Source organism: Oncorhynchus mykiss, chromosome 17 (assembly GCF_013265735.2).
Source record: "Oncorhynchus mykiss isolate Arlee chromosome 17, USDA_OmykA_1.1, whole genome shotgun sequence".
NCBI lineage: Eukaryota > Metazoa > Chordata > Actinopteri > Salmoniformes > Salmonidae > Oncorhynchus > Oncorhynchus mykiss.
The window spans coordinates 7,544,222-7,561,297 of NC_048581.1; the positions used below are offsets into that span (position 1 = coordinate 7,544,222).

At 44.2% G+C, this 17,076-nt stretch overlaps 1 protein-coding gene across 4 annotated transcripts; it reads left to right on the forward strand.

The window, feature by feature from the left end:
• The first annotated feature begins 2,125 nt into the window (after positions 1-2,125).
• Positions 2,126-17,076, forward strand: LOC110485355 (gastrula zinc finger protein XlCGF26.1). Of its 4 annotated transcripts, none has more exons than XM_036948743.1 (4): positions 2,126-2,273; positions 2,818-2,904; positions 12,156-13,086; positions 14,493-17,076. In XM_036948743.1, the coding sequence occupies exons 1-4, from the start codon at positions 2,239-2,241 to the stop codon at positions 16,155-16,157; spliced, it is 2,718 nt and encodes a 905-aa protein (XP_036804638.1). In that variant the 5' UTR covers positions 2,126-2,238; the 3' UTR covers positions 16,158-17,076. The 4 variants fall into 4 exon arrangements, with proteins under 4 accessions (XP_036804638.1, XP_021412099.1, XP_036804639.1 ...); XM_036948744.1 differs by having other exon boundaries at positions 2,267-2,340; XM_021556424.2 differs by lacking the exons at positions 12,156-13,086; positions 14,493-17,076 and adding an exon at positions 3,934-6,083 and having other exon boundaries at positions 2,146-2,273; positions 2,818-3,373.

Genomic DNA, 17,076 nt, shown 5'->3' on the forward strand with positions numbered 1-17,076 from the left:
GTAGAAAAATAGTGAAGACATCAAAACTATGAAATAACACATATGGAATCATGTAGTAACCAAAACAAGTGTTAAAACAAATCTAAACATATTTTAGATTTTAGATTCTTCAAAGAAGCCACCCTTTGCCTTGACGACAGCTTTGTGACAGGAGAAAACTGAGGATGGAATCATTTGGAAAAGCACCAGTGCCCTCCACTAATATTGGCACCCTTGGTAGACATGAGAAAAAAGTTTATTGTTTATCCTCTTGGTCTTTCATTCAAAAATATCCACAAAAATCGAACCTTTAATTGAAGAAAAAATCATTGAAAGAAAAAATACATTCTAATCATAAAACAAATATTTTCTCAAATGTGTGTGACACAATTATTGGCACCCCTTCATTCAATACTTTGTGCAACAACTCTTGAGTCTTCTTCTCCTATAATGGGTAAAGAGGTTAGAGAACACATGGCAAGGGATCTGAGACCATTCCTCCATACAGAATCTCTCCAGATCCTTCAGATTCCCAGGTCCACGCTCGTGGACTCTCCTCTTTAACTCATCCCACTGGTTTTCTATGGGGTTTAAGTCAGGGGACTTGGATGGCTGTGGCAAACCCTTGATTATGTGGTCAGTGAACCATGCTGGAAGATCCAACCGAGGCCCAGTTTAAGCTTCCTAGCAGAGGCAGTCAGGTTTTGATTTAATATCTGCTGGTACATGATGGAGTCCATGATACCATGTATCCTAACAATTTGTCCCGATTTGTTAACATTTACAGTTGCTTTAAACTTCTTAATTATATCGCCCTTGATAGTGGAAATGGCATTTTCAACCGTTGAGCTATTTTCTTATAGCCATTTCCTGATTTGTGCAGCTCGACAACCTTTTGTTGCACATCATTACTGTATTCTCAGGTCTTTCCCATGGTGATGGTTGACTATGGGAACTTGGCCTCTGTGTCACCTCATATATATTCCCCAGTGAAACAGGAAGTCAACAGGAAGCTTACCTCTTAAGTGGTCCTAATCACTCAGGTGAACTTAAAAATGTAAAATATGAATGGGAATATAGTTCAGTTAGATTTTACTCATAAGAATTTCTAGGGGTGCCAATAATTGTGGCACACATATTTTAGAGAAAAATATATAATTAATTTATTTCACGTTTTTTTCTCTCAATAATTTTACTTTAATTAAAGGTTCGATTTTTGTGAATGTTTGAATGAAAGACCAAGAGGACAAACAGCAAATAAATGTTTTTCACAGCCCGTTTTGCTCATATTTACCAAGGGTGTCAATATTAGTGGAGGGTACTGTATGAACCTTTGGTCCTGAATACAAACTGTTATGTTTGGGGGAAATCCAATACAACACATTAATGAGTACCACTCTCCATATTTTCAAGCACAGTGGTGGCTGCATCATGTTATGGGTATGCTTTTAATCAATAAGGACTGGAGTTTTAGAATGGAGCCAAGCACAGGCAAAATCCTAGAGGAAAACCTGGTTCAGTCTGCTTTTCACCAGACACTGAGAGATGAATACACCTTTCAGCAGGACAATAACCTAAAACACAAGGCCAAATCTACACTGTAGTTGCTTACCAAAGAAGACAGGGAATGTTCCTGAGTGGCTGAGTTACAGTTTTGACTTAAATGTATATGAAAATCTAAGGCAAGGCCTGAAAACGGTTGTCTTGCAATGATCAACAACCAATTTGACAGATTTTGAAGATTTTTTCAAAGAATAATGGGCAAATGTTGCACAATCCAGGTGTGGAATGCTCTTAGAGACTTACCCAGAAAGGTGCTACTACAAAGTATTGACACAGGGGTATGAATACTTATGTAAACAAAATATTTCAGTATTTTAATTTTCAATAAATTTGAACACATTTCCTAAAAACATGTTTTCACTATGTGTAATCTATGCATCTATATGTAATTTTATGAATAGACAAGTAAAAAAAAAACATGGTAGGTCTCATACGGGTAACGAATTGAATTTCACCCCTGGTCCTAGGTACATGATGTCTTGTGTTGCCTTTATCATGTCCACCTAATAAACAGGTGATTGTTGATAACATGGTTCGGTCATTTAATGAGGAACTGGCTTCTACTGTCTGGTACAACTTATCCTATCATTCACCGGAAGAGAGAGAAGGGATGGAGTGGGTGTGAAGGTTTGAAGAATTGTCAAGTCTTGAAATAAGGGCTTTTATTTAGAAGGATTTCTTATTACCATACCGGAAATGACGCCATCGACATGCTCCCGGAGGTCAAAAAGGTATACATCAGAACACATCGGAAGGAAAGTCACAGACGATATAATAAAATATATTTAGAGTAATCAGGTATTTCGTATGCGTATATAGCGAAATGATATTCACTTTGTCGATAGGTATAGCCAGAACCATGTAGTCGTAAACTAGCTAGGTCCACATGGACAGCTAGCTAAGTTAGCCCACGCTGATCTAGCTAGCTCCGCTAACGTTAGCTGCCTTGTACACCGCTAGCTATCTAGCTGTAGTTGTTGTAGCGTGGACTGTAAGATAAACCCAATATTACAGTCCACACTATAACAGCTATTGGATTTATTATGCTTGCTAGTTACGTCCCGACTGATTTGCTCCAATGTTGGGATTGATTTGGGTCCCCAACACAACACGAATAGAATAGCTAAGTAACTAGCTAGCCAGCTAACTCATGCTAACAGAGCAATGGCCACGTTCCAGGCTGATCTCAAAACGGCTGGTTATATGTTTTAAATATCAGTTAATAATGACATGAAATTACAGATGAGTGTTTTGATGTATATATATTTTTTACAGGTACTCTAAAGTCCTGCCATTGACTGCATTGTCGTTGTTGCCACACGAGCAGGACAATATGAATCCACTCAGTTCAGAGAAGGAAACATTGATGGATGAAATCGAAAAGAGTTTATGGAATTTAACTGAGGACAATTTACGCTACCTGTGTGAACGTTGTGGAATGGATGGCTCTGAAATTAAAGTTATGAATCATCGCTTATTAAGGCGTAAAGTCATGGAGGAAATGTGGGACAATACGGAGTCAATGAAATCAGAGGAGCAGGGAATGTCTTGGTTAGTCCAACTGAAAGAGGACATCAGGAGGACACAGGAGGAGGGTAGCAGTGCACTCATGAGTCCCGGCCAATCAGATGATGTAGACCGCAATGAAGAACACAACAAGGGGGACGGGGATTGGTTGCCTAGCAACGGACTGACAGCGGAACCCTTGCATCCCAGCCAATGTGATGACGATGATGCTGTCGACTGCGATGAAGATTGGAATGAAGAGGGAGGAGCTGGGTTGCTTAGCAATGGACTGGAGGCGGAGTCAGCTCCAGAGAGCCACAGTTACGTGAGTATTTCCCAGGCAGAAAGTGTTCTGTTTGTCAACAGTCTTCCCCTTGATTCCTTGACCTCCTATAAATGCATTGAAGGAGAATATCGGAGGTTCCTCCTCTTGGGACTTTTATCCTCCAATGTCTTTTAAGAAGACCAAGTAATCAAAGATGATGGGAGTCAAGGAAAGCCCTTTGAGATCACCTTTAAAAAAACAACAACATTTTAGTCACTTAGCAGACACTCTTATCCAGAGAGACTTACATTTATTTAACTAGGCAAGTCAGTTAAGAGCAAATTCTTATTTGCAGTGACGGCCTAACCCCGGGCCAAACCCTAATCCGGAGGGCGCTGGGCCAATTGTGCGCCGCCCTAACATGAGCAATTTGGGTTAAGTGCCTTGCTTAAGGGCACTTTGACAGATTTTTCACTTTGTCGGCTTGAGGATTTAAACCAGCAACCTTTCGGTTATTTGTCCAATGCTCTTAATCACTAGGCTACATTTTGAGACTTCACAATTCCTTGACAAGTACGAGAGTGTTTCTCACCCTGATTCTCTATTTTAATGATTTCCAGGACAAGCCTCCACCACCCCCCTCCCCTCTCCCAGAGTATCCAGGTCATGCCTCTCCCAGCAGGGCAGTATTGTGCGGTCTGAAGAGGGTGTCTGTACGGCTCGACGACTGCAGGAAGACACCAGGGCAGAGTAGCCATATAATACACAAGACAACACAGACAGGAGAGAAACCCCACAGCTGGTCTAATGCTGAACAACACAAAACCCTCTCAGGAGACAGGCCTGGCTCCCACATCTGTGATCACTGTGGGAAGAATTTTGTCACAGCTACCAACCTGAAAACACATTTACTGTGTCTGTCTGGAGAGAAACCTTACATGTGCTCTGAATGTGGAAAGAGATTCACGCAGGCCGGCAATCTTAAGAGACACCAGAGAACTCATACTGGGGAGAAGCCGTTTGTTTGTCCTCGTTGTGGGAAAGACTACAATGATTCTGGAAACTTAAAGAAACACATGAGGTCCCATGCTGTTAAACAACACACAGGGAACCCCAAAGTGAAACCTTACCTCTGCTCTGATTGTGGGAAGCAATTCATTGGAAAACAAAGCCTTGAATATCACCGGGAGGTTTTTCACACAGATCACCCTCACCGCTGTGGTCAATGTAAGAAGAGCTTCATAACTGCAGCAAGATTGGAATCGCACATAAAAACAAGGCACCCGCCAAGTGATCCTCTGAAGAATCCACACGTGTGCTTGGAATGTGGAAGGGGATTCCCTGTGGCCGCCAGTCTTAAAAGACACCTGAGAATTCATTCTGAGGAGAAACCGTACTCCTGCCCTCAGTGTGGAAACAGTTACAGTGATCGTGGAAATTTAAAGAAACACATCAGAACTCACACAGAGGAGAAACCCTACCACTGCTTGGTGTGCGGGATGAAGTTTCGTCATACAAAAACGTTACAACGGCATCACCAGGAGAACCACAAGGGGGAGACACTGGGTCCCATCCACAGGCACCAAGACCCTCTTCCATGCCCCCACTGCGGGGAGGAGTTCTCTACCAAGGCTCTTCTGAAGGATCATCTACGGACCCACCCTAGCCGGGTCCACTGCTCCCAGTGCGACAAGACCTTTTCCAATAAAGGTAACTTACTTGTTCATCAGCGGATACACACTGGAGAGAGGCCTTACCTTTGCCCACAGTGTGGGAAGAGTTTCTCTCTGGCAGGGAGTTTAAAACTTCATCTCCGGATTCATGCGGGTGAGAAACCTTACTGCTGTACTTACTGTGACAAGAGATTCACAAGGAAGGGCCATTGCAATAGCCACATGCGAATCCACACTGGAGAGAAACCGTACCAATGCCCTGACTGCGGGAGGAGGTTTGCTGACGGTAACGTCCTGAAAAACCACCGGCGGACCCACACAGGAGAGAAACCGTTCCAGTGCCGCATGTGTGATAAAGCCTTCGCCCAGTTGACCAGTCTGAAGAAACATCAGGAGACACACAGCCATAATCACACTGTAAGATAAAGCCTTCGCCCAGTTGAGCAGTATGAAGAAACATCAGGAGACACAAATCTAGCCCGTCTCTGTCGGGAATCGCTACGTACCACACAATCAGTCCATCCCTTATACTTACCCACCCTGTCCCTTTGGCCCTCACCTTTCCATGTTGGCAGTTCTAGGGAGGGATTTGGGACCAGGTGACTGAAGTTACCAAAGACAAACAGCTGTAAATACAACTTTGTATCTCCGACTTCCTCTCATTAGGGGCCATCGGAAGGCATTGGATCAGGTGTCTTCTTGATCTCTGGTTTTAAAAGACTTGTCAGCAATCTTACCAACCATGACCAGTTCATTTTAAATGACTAATGTGGGTATCCTGTTAGCCTGACATCCAGACCTGTTTTGTGCTAACATTCCACTCTCCATGCCATGTTTGGCATATTAGAATTAGAAAAAATGGATACTGTGTGGAATGTAAGCACAACTAGACTGCTACCCAGGCTAGTATCTTGTATGTCTAACAAATATTTTTTTTTCTGTCTCAAACTGAAATGATTCTGCTCGGCTCCCCGTTCAAGTTGAGTTCACATTTTAGCCCGGGAGTTTTTGTATTAACTGTTGATGTTTAGATATGTTGTCCATTTGAATTTATTGCTGAACCCCAACTACAGTTAATAAAAATGGTGACAGCAAGATTTTTGAGTAACAATGTTTATGCATAACCTAGGGTCCTAGCATAACCTAGGGTCCTAGCATAACCTAGGGTCCTAGTATAACCTAGGGTTCTAGTATAACCAAGGGTCCTAGTATAACCTAGGGTCCTAGCATAATCTAGGTTCCTGGCATAACCTAGGGTCTAAGCATAACCTAGGGTTCAAGTATAACCTAGTGTCCTGGCATAACCTAGGGTCTAAGCATAACCTAGGGTTCAAGTATAACCTAGGGTCCTGGCATAACCTAGGGTCCTGGCATAACCTAGGGTTCAAGTATAACCTAGGGTCACAGCATAACCTAGGGTCCTGGCATAACCTAGGGTCACAGCATAACCTAGGGTCCTGGCATAACCTAGGGTTCAAGCATAACCTAGGATTCAAGCTGTAGTAGGACGTCCCTTGGGGGTATCCGTACCTATGTATGACATGCCAGGTTTAGGTTAGTAAACAGGCTGGAGCTAGAACTTCGTTGTCGTGCGTCCTTATTTTAAATAATACTACATGGTGTCAGAAGTGGTTTTAAAATTCACAGAAACGTGAAGGACGTACCAAGTAAATCATACATTCAGGTTGTTTCAAAGCAGGGAGGGCACAGTGTTGGAGATAAAACAGCGCATATCATTATTTTGCTAGCTAACGAGCAAGGACTAAGTTACTGCTAAGCAACATGTTGCACGAGGAAGAAGCTGGCGGGATTTCAGGGTTTGCGACTCTCAAGTTCAACGGGCTCTGGCGCAAACACGGACAGGCCAGTGGCTTGTGCTGACGGATTTCCCATTAGTCCCCCGGAGTATTTTCATTGTATGGACATTCAAAACTGTCCGAAATGGATCAGGCGCTTTGAAAGGTACAGGGTAGCATCAGGCTTAAACGTGAAACATGAGGCATTTCAAGTGAATACACTGATCTACTCTATGGGTGATGAAGCCGAGGATATATTAAATGCTTCAACGTTGACCGAGGAAGAGAAACTTAACTACAGTGGCGTTTTAAAGACTGTTTTGAAACGCATTTTGTAGGGAGACGCAACATTATTTTTGAGAGAGCTAGGTTTAATATGCGCAAACAGGAGCAGGGTGAAACCACCGACAGTTTTATCACAGCTGTTCACAAACTAGCAGAACATTGTCAGTTTGGCGCGCTCAGGGAAGAGCTGATCCGAGATCGGATTATAGTGGGAATAAGAAATATATCACTTTCTGAAAAGTTACAGTTGGATTCCCAGTTTACCTTGTCCAAAGCTGTAAACCAGGTTAGTCAGAGTGAGACAGTGAAAAGCCAGCAGACGATTCTGCGCGACAGCAGCTCCTGGCAGAGCGAAGAGAGTGAGGAAATCCATGCATTTTCATACGGAGCTAAAAAAAAAAACGGAGGAGAACACAGAACAGATACACTCGCGGAGAAAACAATCACAGACAGCACCAATAGCTAGTTCAAGTGTTTGTCGCAAATGTGGGAAGACCCCCTTTTCCACAGATGGAAAGATTGCCCAGCAAAGGATGCGGAATGCAGGAAATGTCACAGGAGAGGAACTTTTCAGCTGTCTGTCGATTAAAGCAAATGCATGAGGTCTCAGAGGAGGTACAGCAGGACAGCATCTTTCTGGGAGAAGTAAAGGAAAACAACGCTGGCTGGCATTCAGACATTAAACTCAATGGGGAGATTGTGTCATTTAAACTAGGCACTGGGGCAGCAGTGACAGCTATCCCAACTAGGCTGTATAGCTATAGCAGAGATGGCCCTTTGCTCTCTACAAACAAAAAACTGTAGGGCCCAGTAATACGATTTAACCAGTGGTAGTTCACTTGGTGATTAAACTGGAGAGTAAAGACAAAAGTGCCATCCAGCCTGTCTTCGCCAGACCGTTGCTGGGGCTGCCAGCAATTGAAGCATTGCAACTCATTGAGAGAGTGAGTGAACTGGAGGACCCAGGTGAGGTTTTCAAAAATAAATTCCCAAAAGTATTTTCTGGTCTAGGAAGGATAGAAGGTGACTACAAAATCCGCTTGAAAGAGGATGCTGTCTCCTATGCCCATACCACCCCCCGCCAGAGTAAAGGAAGAGTTGGGGAGGATGGAAGAAATTGGGGCGGTGTCTAAAATAGAGAGTCCCACAGACTGGCGTGCAGGGATGGTGGTGGTCCCAAAAGCCAATGGGGACATAAGGATCTGTGTGGACATGACTAAATTGAATGAGGCACTCTGCAGAGAGAGACACATCAGTGGAGCAGTCACTGGCTCAGTTGGATGGCTCACAAGTCTTCACAAAGCTGGATGCCCGCTCAGGTTTCTGGCAGATACCGCTGTCATCACAGAGTAGGGCACTCACAACGTTTATAACACCGTTTCATGTTTTGCCATTTGGAATCGCTTCCAAATGAGCATTTCCAAAGACGCATGGATGTGCTCGTGTGCGGAAGGGACAGAGCAGAACATGATGTAAGGCTCACAGCAGTTCTGTGCCTGGCTGCCCAGCGGGTGGGCCTGGCTGCCTAGTGGGTGGGCCTGGATCCCCAGTGGGTGGGCCTACACACTCCCAAGCCCACCCATGGCTTCACCCATGCCCAGTCATGTGAAATCCAGATTAAGTCCTAATGAATTTATTTCAATTGATTGATTTTCTTTTATGATCTGTAACATCATTGAAGATTGGGTTTATAGAGCAATCAACGCAATTATCACAACATAGGTTGTAATATGGCTTTTTTTTGTTTTTCCTTTATTTAACTAGGCAAGTCAGTTAACAACTAATTCTTATTTTCAATGACGGCCTAGGAACAGTGGGTTAACTGCCTGTTCAGGGACAGAGCAACCTTCCGGTTACTAGTCCAACGCTCTAACCACTAGGCTACCCTGCCCCAGTGATTTAACCCGCTCACCGCTACTGCTTTAAGAGCCACAAAACGAGCAGCAACGCTCCTCAGGGTGTGAACTCTGTGGATTTGGAAAGTAGAAGTGCTCCTGAGTAGAATGGATCCCCTTTTACTGCGACACAACGTACAGGCAATTGTGTACAGTCCAATAAATGATGAGAGTACACACACACACACACATATACACACACACACACACATATACACACACACACACACACACACACACACATATACACACACACACATATACACACACAGACACACAGACACACACACACACACCCAAAAAAAATTGTTGACCATTTAAATAGCAACAATTGTACACATTTTCCATTTATTTTCGCCCAAATTATTAATTTACAAAGTATACAAGGACTGGACTCTTATTCTGAAAGATTCCAAAACTTCCGTGACACGGAAGTGCTTAGTTATGCCAGAGCTATTATAGAATGAGGAGATAAGAATCTCAGCTGGACCCGAATGTCGACCCATATGCAGTGGTGTAAATAAAGTACTTTAAAATACTATTTAAGTCGTTTTTTGGGGGATATCTGTACTTTACTTTACTATTTATATTTTTCACAACTTGCATTTTTACTCCCCTTCAGTCCTAAAGAAAATCGTGTACTTTTTACTCCATACATTTTCCCTGACACCCAAATACATTCCGAATGCTTAGCAGTTCAGTAAAATTGTCAAATTTACCCACTTTATCAAGAGAAAGTCCCTGATCATCCCTTCTGCCTCTGATCTGGCAGACTCCCTAAACACAAATGCATCGTTTGTAAATTATGTCTGAGTGTTTGAGTGTGCCCCCTGGCTATCCATACATTTAAAAAACAAGAAAATTGTGTCTGGTTTACTTCATATAAGGAATCTGAAATTATATTATAATTTTACTTTTGATACTTAAGTATGTTTAAAAACCAAATACTTTTAGACTTTTACTCAAGTAGTATTTTACTGGGTGACTTTCACTTCTACTTTTCTATTCAGGTATTTATACTTTTACTGAAGTTTGACAATTGGGTACTTTTTCGATCGAGCCAACATGAATGTCGACCAATGTGTTGCGTCACGTGGTTGTAAAAAACGAATCGGCACGCAATTCCTTCTTAAAAGTCAGGGAATGGGTCGAGACACCGGCCTATTTTCCTCAATAGTACGTAATGTCATGATTTTAAAGCTATACGATATCACAGGGAACAAGTTAATTATCTCACACCCCGATAAAAAAAAAAAGTTGAATGTTGTACTTCTTGTTCACGTAATTCATGCTAATGTTGGGTTTTTGAGCTGCAGCCCAATGGACTCCCATTCACTTCCTTAAAGGAGTGGGCGCGTTGTCCAATAATCACCCAGAATGCACCACGCGGCCCATTGACGAAGCATGGGCAACATAACCAATGGTCCTTAACACGATTACACTGGAGTTTCTCATCTCCATAACTGTATCTCTGGTGATTCTTGCCCGCTTCACAACGGTATCAATACCAAAGATGGTGGACGCCATTCTTCTTTGATTGAAGCAAGAATGGGACAATTTTGGAATATAGCTGGTCAGTAAAGCAGTTAGGTGTCGGGATTATTCAAACGATGTAGTTAGTTCGTCGTCAGGGTTGCATAGCTTAGTTACTGTTACGTACCTGGTCTTCAGATTGCTACTTTTTTTTACTTGGGTTGCTAGCTGCTCAATAGCTCCTGCTAACTCATTTGAATCTCTGCTCAAACATCGTCGATACAGGAATAAAACGACAATTGTTTTCTGTATGGTACGAATAGGCAGGGGACTCTACATATAATTAATGAGCTGTTGTACCTAATGTTCCTGTTATGTTATTTTCGCTAGCTAGCTTCTAAAATTCCAAATTGTAACCTTCAAAATAAAAGTCCTCATTTGTGGAAACCTTTTCCATTTAAATGGTATTAAAGATCACTAATATTGTTCTATTTATAGATGTCAGCGTACAGTTCACGGTTCTTATTGATATTATTTAGATTTTCTCCAATCTTAATGCAAGTCAATATTATATTAGGCTATCCATATGTAACAGTATAAGTTTAGACCGTCCCCTCGCCCATACCCGGGCGCCTCTGCACACATCAACAACAGTCACCCACGAAGCATCGTTACCCATCGCTCCACAAAAGCCGCGGCCCTTGCAGAGCAAGGGGAACTACTACTTCGAGGTCTCAGAGCAAGTGACGTCACTGATTGAAACGCTATTTAGCGCCCACGCTAAGCTAGCCGTTTCACATCCGTTACACATAGACACGATGCAATATCTGCACGCCTAGAACAGCCTCCAGGCTTCTATCATAACGGTCAAGTTTGAACGAGGAAAAATATAAATAAATTACAGGGAAAAAAAATAAATTACAGGAAAAAAAAAAACTGATCTCGTCCGACTTGACCTTTTCACCATGTCTGCCTATTTTTACACAGGTGACCTCACAAAGAGATTCCACAGGTGACCTCACAAAGAGATTCCACAGGTGACCTCACAAAGAGATTCCATTGTTCTGGTGACAGGAAGAAGATCTGGTGTTCTGAGATAACGCTCACTCTGGAATAACTGGCCAAACAGCACCTCCTGAAGCTTCTTGTGTGGTGCAGCGGTCTAAGACACTGCATCTCAGTGCTAGAAGTCGTCACTACAGACCCTGGTTTGATTCCAGGCTGTATCACAGCGGTCCAAGACACTGCATCTCAGTGCTAGAGGTCGTCACTACAGACCTTGGTTTGAGTCCAGGCTGTATCACAGCGGTCTAAGACACTGCATCTCAGTGCTAGAGGTCGTCACTACAGACCCTGGTTTGATTCCAGGCTGTATCACAGCGGTCTAAGACACTGCATCTCAGTGCTAGAGGTCGTCACTACAGACACCCTTATTCCAGGCTGTATCACAACCGGCCATGATTGGGACTCCTATAGGGTGGCGCACAATTGGCCCAGTGTCGTCCGGGTTTGACCCGGTGTAGTCCATCATTATGAATAAGAATTTGTTCTTAACTGACTTGCCTAGTTAAATAAAAACTAAAACTCTCAGTGTAAAGGGAGATATATGAGACGCCTCACATTAGTGACATCTACGGTCAATAACCAGTTGTTATAGATTTTTTTTAAACCAAGAAACATTCTAACTTTGCTGAGACAAAATGAGTTCAGAGAAGGAAACATTGATGGATGAAATCGAAAAGAGTTTATGGAATTTAACTGAGGACAATTTACGCTACCTGTGTGAACGTCATGGCAAAGATGGCTCTGAAATTAAAGTTATGAATCATCGCTTATTAAGGCGTAAAGTCATGGAGGAAATGTGGGACAATACGGATTCAATGAAATCAGAGGAGCAGGGAATGTCTTGGTTAGTCCAACTGAAAGAGGACATCAGGAGGACACAGGAGGAGGGTAGCAGTGCACTCATGAGTCCCAGCCAATCAGATGACGTAGACTGGAATGAAGAGGGAGGAACTAGGTGGCCTAGCAACAGACTGGAGGCTAAATCTGATTTAGAGAGGCACACACCAGAGCAGAGGGAGAGTGATGTGACTACTTCCCAGTCTGAAAGTGTTTTTCTCAAACCACACTTGTGCACTAAATGTGGAAAGGGATTCCATCAGGCTGGCTGTCTTAAGAGACACCTGAGGACTCATACGGGGGAGAAACCATTTGTTTGCCCTTGTTGTGGGAGGGCTTGGAGTGATTCTGGAAACTTAAAGAGACACATGAGAAAAACTCACCCAGGAGAGGAGATGGTTGTTAAGAGGGTTGACACTCAGAGGAGTGACCCTACAGAGAGTAGGGAGGAAATTAATGTGGATTCAATTAAATCGGAGGAGCAGGGAACGTCTCGGTCACTCCAGCTGAAAGAGGAGGATGCTTGCGGTGCGCCCGTGAGTCCCAGCAAGGCTCATGCTGATGATGTAGACCGCAACGTTGAGGACAGGGATTGGTTGCCTGGCATCGGACTGAAGGCGGAGCCTATGAGTCCCAGACAATCCGATGATGACGCTGCAGACCGCAAAGAAGAATGGAACGAAGCGGGAGGCGCTACGTTGCCTAGCGATGGACTGGAGGCGGAGTCAGCTCGAGAGCGCCACAGTTGCGTGAGTATTTCCCAGTCATTATGTATTTTGTTTCCAACAGTCTTTCCTTGATTCCCCAACCTTCTTTTTATAAATGCGTTGGGAGGAGAATAACTGAGGCTCCACCTCTTGGACTTTGTCTTTCAAAGCATTTTGAGAAGGAGGCAGAGTCATCGAGGATGAGAGTCATCGAGGATGAGAGTCATCGAGGATGAGAGTAATCGAGGATGAGAGTAATCGAGGATGAGAGTAATCGAGGATGAGAGTAATCTAGGATGAGAGTAATCTAGGATGAGAGTAATCGAGGATGAGAGTAAACGAGGATGAGAGTAATCGAGGAGGCAGAGTAATCGAGGATGAGAGTAATGGAGGATGAGAGTAATCGAGGATGAGAGTAATCGAGGATGAGAGTAATCGAGGATGAGAGTAATCGAGGATGAGAGTCATCGAGGATGAGAGTCATCTAGGATGAGAGTAATCGAGGATAAGAGTCATTGAGGATGAGAGTAATCTAGGATGAGAGTCATCTAGGATGAGAGTAATCGAGGATGAGAGTCATCTAGGATGAGAGTAATCGAGGATGAGAGTCATCTAGGATGAGAGTAATCTAGGATGATAGTAATCGAGGATGAGAGTAATCGAGGAGGCAGAGTAATCGAGGAGGCAGAGTAATCGAGGATGAGAGTAATCGAGGATGAGAGTAATCGAGGAAAGACTCTTGAGACTTCAAAATTCCTTGACAGGAAGGAGAGTTTCCCACACTAAGGGTTTTTCTGGATCAAAAATGGACTTGGGGTGGGCGTGGCATGGGGGCGTGGCATGGGGGTGTGGCATGGGGGTGCGGCATAGGGGCGTGGCAATGGGTATGGCATGGGGGCGTGGCAATGGGCGGGTTCGGCCCATTGGCTCAGTTGAATTTTGGACAGCATCTTAGAGGCTCCCATCTTGGCGGTTTACAGAATTCGTAGCATTTTTAAGCCAATTTTCTGCAACTCTTCAAATTTTTCCATGGAGCTGAGAGAGATTTTTAACACATTTTTAAAGCAACATTTTTTTTTTGCGTTTCTACGTAGTCTGCCATGGACCTGAGAGAAGATTTTGCCGTTTGAAGCTAATTTCCCTGAACTCTATGCATTTTGCCATGGTTAATGCTGTTTTATTTTGCTCAAACAAAAAAAATCTAAATCAATTCTGCTAAATGAATTGTTTTGGGCATTGTTTATTCTCCCTGACTGTCTAGTTTTTATTTTGATGATCGTTAGTTCTCAGATTACATTATTGATACATGTATCAGTCTGTTATCTTTTCTACATACTTTCTATCTGGTTTTAATCCTTTACCCTGAAAGTGTTTTTCAAGGACTTCAATGGCAGAAAAATCCCAGCACCCTGATTTTTGATTTCATGTCTATTTTTTCTGATTTCCAGGACAAGCCTCTCTTGCCCTCCTCCACCCTCGCAGAGTCCCCGAGTCGTGCCTCTCCCGGTGGCGCCTTATTGTGCGGTCTGAAGAGGGTGTCTGTGCGGCTTGTCGACTGCAGGAAGACACCGGGGCAGAGTGGCCTTCAAATACACAAGGCAACACAGACGGGAGAGAAACCCCACAGCTGGTCTAATGCTGAACAACACAAAACCCTCTCAGGAGACAGGCCTGGCTCCCATATCTGTGATCACTGCGGGAAGAATTTTACCACTGCTACCAATCTGAAAAGACACTTCCTGTATTTGTCTGGAGAGAAACCATACATGTGCTCTGAATGCGGAAAGAGATTCACGCAGGCCGGCAGTCTTAAGATACACCAGAGAACTCATACTGGGGAGAAACCGTACATCTGCCCTCGTTGTGGGAAGGCTTGGAGTGATTATGGAAACTTAAAGAGACACATGAGAAGGCATACTGTTAAACAATACACGGTGAAACCTCACCACTGCTCGGATTGTGGGAAACAATTCATTGTAAAATCAAGCCTTAAACATCACCGGCTAGTTTTTCACACAGATCACCCTCATCGCTGTGGTCAATGTAAGAAGAGCTTCATAACTGCAGAAAGACTGGAATCACACATAAAAACACAACACCCGCCAAGGGATCCTCTGAAGAACCCACACGTGTGCTCTGAATGTGGAAAGGGCTTCCATCAGGCCGGCTGTCTTAAGAGACACCTGAGAACTCATACGGGGGAGAAACCGTTTGTTTGCCCTCGTTGTGGGAGGGCTTGGAGTGATTCTGGAAACTTAAAGAGACACATGAGAAAAACTCACCCAGGAGAGGAGACGGTTGTTAAGAGGGTCGACACTCAGAGGAGTGAGCCTACAGAGAGTAGGGAGGAAATGAATGTGGATTCAATTAAATCGGAGGAGCAGGGAACGTCTCGGTCACTCCAGCTGAAAGAGGACATCAGAAGGATACTGGTGGATGCCAGCGGTGCACCAATGAGTCCCAACCAAGCCGATGATTATTCTGAAGACTGTGACGAGGGAGGAACTTGGTTGCCTAGCAAAAGACTGGAGGCGAAATCTGATCTAGAGAGGCACACGCCAGAGCAGAGGGAGAGTGATGTGACTACTTCCCAGTCAGAAAGTGTTTTTCTCAAACCACACTTGTGCACTAAATGTGGTAAGGGATTCAAAAAAGCCGGCTGTCTTAAGAGACACCTGAGGACTCATACGGGGGAGAAACCATTTGTTTGTTCTTGTTGTGGGAAGGCTTGGAGTGATTCTGGAAACTTAAAGAGACACATGAGAAAAACTCACCCAGGAGAGGAGATGGTTGTTAAGAGGGTCGACACTCAGAGGAGTGAGCCTACAGAGAGTAGGGAGGAAATGAATGTGGATTCAATTAAATCGGAGGAGCAGGGAACGTCTCGGTCACTCCAGCTGAAAGAGGAGGATGCTTGCGGTGCGCCCGTGAGTCCCAGACAGGCTCATGCTGATGATGTAGACTGCAACGTTGAGGACAGGGATTGGTTGCCTAGCATCGGACTGAAGGCAGAGCCCATGAGTCCCAGCCAATCCGAAGATGACACTGCAGACCGCAAAGAAGAATGGAACGAAGCGGAAGGCGCCCTTCGTTGTGGGAAGGCTTGGAGTTAATAAAGAGACCATGAAAAGAGCTCAACCACCACCCAATCAGCATGTCCCTTATCCCTACCCAATCAGCATGTCCCTTATCGCTACCCACCACCCAATCAGCATGTCCCTTATCCCTAACCAAGACCCAATCAGCATGTCCCTTATCCCCACCCAATCAGCATGTCCCTTATCCCTAACCAAGACCCAATCAGCATGTCCCTTATCCCTACCCACCATCCAATCAGCATGTCCCTTATCCCTATCCACCACCCAATCAGCATGTCCCTTATCCCTACCCACCAACCTGGTTTACACCTGTCCAATCCCTTACAGGTGTGTTTACTACTTCAAGGAAACAAGATGTGAAGCATGTGTTTTTTTTAAAGGGTTGTTTTAAAGGGATGTTGTAGTTGTTTTTAATGGAGACAGGTTAGAAGTAGAGACGGAGACAGATGAGGAGGGAAGACAGTGAGGAGTAGATGCAGGGATTGAACCCTGGACTCCAGTGGGGAGGCTGAGGCATACATAGAGCATCCAGCTGTGCTACCACAAGACTACAGGCTATGTACAGAAGGAAGCATTTCTAAAAGTATTGGAACACTGCCCTAGACTCAGCCGGTCCCAAATAACACCTTATGCTCTATATAGTGCACTACTTTTGACCCCTGCCCATCGGGGTGCCATTTTGGATTCAGGACGTCCCAAACCCCAACCTACCACGTGCCCTTGCTCGGCCCTCACTAGTGCTGTGGCGGTCAGCAGGTGATTGTCAAGTAAATAACTGCCGGTCTCATGGCAATTGACCATTTAATTATCATAAACATGTTTAACCTACAAGCCACTGATGCGGGCTCCCTAGTGGCGCAGCGGTCTAAGGCACTGCATCTCAGTACTACAGGCGTCACTACAGACCCTGGTTCGATTCCAGGCTGTAGCACAA

What these genes read in the sequence shown, in the direction of transcription:
- LOC110485355 (XM_036948743.1), top strand. Translation starts at nt 2,239, where the DNA reads ATGACGCCATCGACATGCTCCCGGAGGTCAAAAAG. An exon ending in CTCAGTTCAGAGAAGGAAAC is followed by an intron (nt 2,905 to 12,155) that starts ATTGATGGATGA and finishes AGAGAAGGAAAC; the next exon opens with ATTGATGGATGAAATCGAAA. An exon ending in CTCGAGAGCGCCACAGTTGC is followed by an intron (nt 13,087 to 14,492) that starts GTGAGTATTTCC and finishes TCTGATTTCCAG; the next exon opens with GACAAGCCTCTCTTGCCCTC.